Source organism: Polyodon spathula, chromosome 18 (genome assembly GCF_017654505.1).
Source record: "Polyodon spathula isolate WHYD16114869_AA chromosome 18, ASM1765450v1, whole genome shotgun sequence".
In the NCBI taxonomy this organism is placed as follows: domain Eukaryota; kingdom Metazoa; phylum Chordata; class Actinopteri; order Acipenseriformes; family Polyodontidae; genus Polyodon; species Polyodon spathula.
Window position 1 is genome coordinate 31,837,179 of NC_054551.1, and position 6,000 is coordinate 31,843,178.

Genomic DNA, 6,000 nt, shown 5'->3' on the forward strand with positions numbered 1-6,000 from the left:
TCACTAACTTCTAGTGGGAAGCATTTTCCTGAATACTTATTTAATCTCTTTAACAAGCCAGCATTGTTTCTGTGAGGACGGATTTTTTTCCTTCAAATATATAACTGTGCACCTTCAGAAAAAAAAGCAATGACTGTATTTCCTCTGCTCTCATGAGGAAAGGTTTGTTTCTGTACGTGTTGCACACCAGCATGAATGAGAACTATTTTTTGTAAATTATAAATAGCTTAATTTTCTTCTAAATCTAGCAGTCTGGAGGATGCCTGCCTTTTGTCTACATATCAACCACAGCACAGTACATTTACATGTATTACTGTAAATGCAGACTACGATACTGAAGCAGAAGTTACAATATTATTTAGCATTCCTTGACAGTTTTTTTTTACAGTACAAAAGTGGTTAATGTGTATACTTACAATAGTCATTAACAAAATGGTTCACCATACTGTATGCATGGATTTTATGTCCATACTAATGCAGTCTGATGTTTCTTACTGAACCACTAATATTTTACCAATAACTACAGTACACCAACAACACTCCAATTCTAAAGACCACTATGGCTATCAGCAATTCAGCCCTTGTGCCAATTACAAAAAAAAAAAAAAAAAAAAAAAAAAAAAAACCTAAAACAGGAAAGTCTCGGGTTTCCAGGGTGACCCCTGGCTTGGTCACTGGAGCTGGACTTTTACAGTGCGCTACACAGGAGCTACACAGCCAAGGGCTTGCAGAGTTTGTGACAGCCTGGAGTCAAACATTTCTTAGGAGCCTTTCCACCCCCACCCTCCCCTAAACTGGGCTACATTCATAGTTGTATCTCTAACAGTGGTGAGGAGGGGGAATAGGACTGAATATCTGAAAATCCTACATCTGAATCCTGGCGAGAGGGGGAAAAAACAAAACAAAAACAAAACCAACAGGTTACAATGTTCTGTTCTGATTATGCAACAAAAAAATTGCGCATTCAGCACACTCTAGTACACTACACGCATAAACAACAAATATAATATATAGATTTTTGGGGGGCAAAAAATTGCAAAGCATAAAGGTTCTTACATGAAGGCTCAGTTTTTTACATGCTGACTTAGTGTAACAAAAGTCAACTGGTCACATGCAATATCTTATCACTAGGGCTAGTGTGGCAGCATATGACTGTGCTACATGTCTAGTTTATAAGCACAACCTAAGCCACTATGTTAGAAAATGCTACCTGCCATCTTGATCAATACTGGGCTGTAACAGATAGTAGTCAGCCACATGATTTGTATGATTCTTGAACTAGCGGCATGCTCTTTTCTCTTTTAATCTGAACACAATTTAAGTACATGTAATTGTTGAACACCATACATGCATTGCACTGGAATGTCTACAGCAGCTCAGCATGGGCCTTTCAACTAATAGAAAGAGTCATCATCCATTGAAAGGAAAAATACAAACTGTGGATCTTGAGAGCGCCACATTTCAGCAATGTAACTCATAAAACATTACAAACCATCTCCTTTCTCTGCTCTCATTATTGATGTAGGAGCCACTGCAGCTTTTATTGCATGGTTCATTTTGTGGTTATAAATGAATGTATGTAGATCAGTTATTAGTTAATGCAAAATACACTAGCCTAATTATTTAAATGATCAACACCCATTCGAAAAATATGACGCACTGTGGCAGAGATTTCAATCTAGGATGTGGTCACCAGTTAAAATAGGTTTATTGAAAATATATATATGACACACACAGTATTTTTGTAAATCGAGAACTTCAAATGAACAAGTGCCATCAAATAACTGGCACGGTTTCAAATTTCTCAACATAACAGGTACCGACAGTTATCACTTTGCAGACATGGGAATTTGGTACTGTACACATAGCACTGACAAATACAGCACACATTGCTAAGGGCAAACGTACAATTCATTGTCAATAATGATAGAATGCAATGACGAAATTACAGGCAAAGTAATGGTCGCGTAATTAAGTTGTACATTCTAGTCAATGTTAGTACATTGCATTTGTAAGCACACTGGGATCCTATCCAAACCAGTGTGCTTGAGACATTACTCTTCAAGCGTTTTGATAATACATGCATATTGATTGGAGTAAATATTTCGCAACTTTGAAGAAAAAAAAAAATTAAAAAAACCCTAAATAGCATCGTTTCCTCTAAACTAGAACTAAAGTCAATATCTTTGCTAAATGAAATATCTAGCTGCGAGACAAGTCAATGATTTGGCGATACACCTTTACATTTATTTAACAACAAAACCACCTTTACATTATATCAATTCACGTTAACAAATCAGAAAACATAAACTAGTGGCCCATGGCATTACATGCGAGTTAAATAACAACGAGGAATGACATGAACTCTTACTTCCCCAGAAGAGCAACAGCTGGAATATTGAATTATTTTTCCAGGCCTAATTCCCCACGTCCAGCCAGGCAACCGCCTGTAAAAATCAGACGATTCCTAGCGCAACAAAACAGCAAGGAACCAGTCATTCTACTCCCCGAAACTCGACTCGGGAAGATCACAAACAGTTTTAATAAATCAGCTGTCTCAGCATAATCAAGAAATATATTACAGAGCTTTAATTGTAAGGGTTGCGAAGTTTTCTTACCTGCACAGAATCGGCCGCCATCTTGGCTCTCAAAGTTTGAATCAAACTCTTCAGGGAAGGGGAGGCGAGTGAAAGAAAGAAAAAAATACTGGAGCAGCAAACAGAACTTCTCGCCGGCTTTTCTTGTTTTTACTGTACGACTGAAAGAAAGTCGAACTCCCTCGAGCAAGCCATGGTCACCCTGGAAACCCCAGACTTCCCATTGCTGTGGTTTTTTTGTATTCGATTGTATAAAACGTACAGGTTGTGTGTGTGTTTTTTTTTTTAGTTTCAGTGCAATTTGAAGAACAAGCGGTGGTTTCTATTAGCACCACAACCTCCGCCCTCAGGAGTTGCACTCTGCGCTCTCTCCCTCCCTCTCAAGCTTTCACTTTATTTCCGATCTACACAATTCTACTCATGTGACCATGACGGGGGTCTACCTTTTGTCGGTCCATTGAGTAGAGATGGTCAACTTTATCGGTGGTTGGGTTTATTACAAAATAAGTATTTCGTTTTAACCGTCTACAAATGTGTCAAACGACCTCTTGGTGAACCTAGCGTACTGTATATTTCGTTAACAGCATATAGTTGTCTGTGCACCCACCAATTTATCTGGGCAATGCTAATGAAGTCGTTCCCCCCTCCCATTTTCTCCACTATCACATAGATGTCGAAAATGCACAACTACATAATATGGCATGCACACATGATCAACGGGACCAACACGATGCGCTTCAGCCTGTTCTGGTCTGGTCAGGGCAGAGGTTAATTTAGTTTAAAAATAAAATAATAATTGGGGATTCAGAAAGATAATGTTTTTTCGTAGCTCAGAACGATGATTTTCAACACTGATTAATTTATATATATTATATATATATATATATATATATATACTATATATATATATTATATATATATATACATACTATATATGTGTTGTGTACAATTAATTACAATAACATGATTTAGGGAAACCATCATGTTCAAATGGTGGCTACACCAAAATCAGTTTTTATAAAAATTTGAGTTCACATGAATTGTCGTCCATTTGAAGCACACCTCTGAGGTACCCAGTTACGTTTGACTATGAATTTGCTTAAAGACATTCTTTAGCATGATTTATTGGCATGATTTATTGAGTATCGTAATCTTGGGTACAGTATATGGAGACTAGTCTGTATATCATTCTTATATTTTTACATTTATCTATGGAATTGCACGTCAGATTGTGATGAAACCTGTTAAGCATCTTCTGTTTGAATAAATGTTAACCCTTGGATGTGATCCAGAGGACGGTAACCACGGCTCCACCTCCTCCTATCAAACAATTTAGACTCCTTATTTAAACCCTTCACAGCCTATGCTGTCTCTCTTGCTTTAGCGTTTTCCCCCTCCTCCTTCTCTGTTCTTCATATGCCACATGCCTTTGTGTCAGGCCCCTGGGGGGTGGTAGCGAGTCTCACTTCCCCAGCCTGGAGTCGGGAATATGCAGGTTCTTCGAACGGTCAGAGGGGACCACCGACAAAACTATTCTTTCACAGCTCATGTGATATCTTGCCTCAAGAAGAGCAGGCTCTTTCTCTATCCTCCTGGGATGTGGCCTCTTACCTTAGTACGAGTCCCACAAGTAACAGTTTTCTACATTTTCAGACTTTTCTTTCAAGGTTCCGAAACCGTTTCATCCTCCGAGGGAAATCTAGCTGCAGGGCAACACCTATTAACAGCTCGAGTACTCAGCTGCAGGGCAACGCCTACTAACAGCTCCCGGGTACCCAGCTGCAGGGCAACATCTATTAACAGCTCCCGATTACCCAGCTATGGGGCAATGCCTATTAACAGCTCCTGAGACCCAGCTGCAGGGTAATGCCTATTAACAGCTCAACTCAAGAGTCAGAGTTTCTGTCATTTCAGGGGCCCGGTTGACCAGCACGTCTGGCCTCAAACCAAGAAGGCTCCCCAGGTGGGTCAAGGCCCGTCATTTTCTCTTCACTTCAGGATCTCTCCCCTACACATTCCTAAGCACTTTTATACCTGAAGCCACACCTCAACCTCTATGCACCAGAGGCCAAGCCTCTACCTAACCCTTACGCATGCTAATTTAGGTTCAAGAATGTTGGAAAAAGGAGCATCATATTGAGCCAATACACTCTCACTGTTGGTGTGCGTTTAATTAAAACTTTTAGCAATTGTAAACTGGCGACTCGCCACACAGGCTCGCTCGGGTTCTTTTCCCTTCAAAGTCAAGACCCAATACACAGGATTGGAAGGAACAGCGCTGACACGCACTTTTAATTACAGAAAATAAACAAAAACAAACACCTAGCTTTTACTAACTGAACATAAACAGGAACCTAAACTATACAACAGGACAGCTGAGCTGTTTACCTGTTACACCAGCTAACAAAACACAAAAAAAGGCTTTCACACAGTACCTTTTTTTTCATAACAGTTGAAAGCCCCATCAACCAGGCCCTCCACACAGCAGCAGCCCTGAGCACACTGGCTGCTTTCTTTAAATACTCTGCACCTGGCTCTAATTTGCAATGATAGCCAGGTGCAGGGGATAATTAACAATAAAACAATTAACACAAATATCGTTAAACTAAACCAGTTAAACCCAAATGTGCATTATTACATGTTTTTAGGCAGGGAAGCTATTAACCCCCTCCCTGCCGAATTACACAATATACAAAATAACAATTAAACATTTTTCATTGCTCAGACTGAGAGTAACTCAAAAGAAACACAAATTCAATTTGAATGTGAACTGGTACTTTTTATTTAAAAGTATGTCTATAAAAAAAAAAAACGTAAAAAAAAAAAAAAATTCCCAGGGTAATATGTTTCGATTCTTCGAAGGAATTTGCTTGGCCTAGCAATCTTGGTGACATGGTGAGATCGACCTGCTGACAAGTTCTAGAATAGGTTTACTTAGAAATTCGCTAAGATGTCACTGGCTCCAATGACATTTTCACCATGTGAGAAACATAGGCAATATATCAAACTCCATTTAATGGTAAACAGCCATTATGGGTATGGCATTAGCAAATCGCTTACCAGATATATGTGTTTGAGTCCTGTACAACCAGCCTGTTGTTTTTCAGAGGCATTCATCGTTTATTGGCACAATGCAACTGAATGAAGGGATGCCTGCAGTAGCCTGACCACGGCTTACCCAACTGAAGCGTTACTTGTACAACCCATCAATTTGGACTTACACAGAGAATTTTTCAGAAGCGAAGAAATGTTATTTACATATCAAATCAAAACATAAACTGACCAGGTGTGTGAAGCAGTAGACATATTCCACTGTGGCAGCAACGAAGTGCATGCTTTCCTTGTTAAAAATGTATTATTATATATAATATATATATATATATATATATATATATATATATAT

At 39.0% G+C, this 6,000-nt stretch overlaps 1 protein-coding gene across 1 annotated transcript in view; it reads right to left on the reverse strand.

Moving 5' to 3' along the window:
* Positions 1-3,001, reverse strand: part of LOC121330883 (serine/threonine-protein kinase N2-like) — a 30,714-nt gene extending 27,713 nt beyond the window's left edge. Inside the window, exon 1 of the mRNA XM_041277793.1 lies at positions 2,619-3,001. Within this exon, the coding sequence (XP_041133727.1) occupies positions 2,619-2,639 (21 nt within the window). The 5' untranslated portion in view covers positions 2,640-3,001. The remainder of the gene's footprint in view (positions 1-2,618) is intronic.
* Between the last annotated feature and the right edge of the window lie 2,999 nt (positions 3,002-6,000).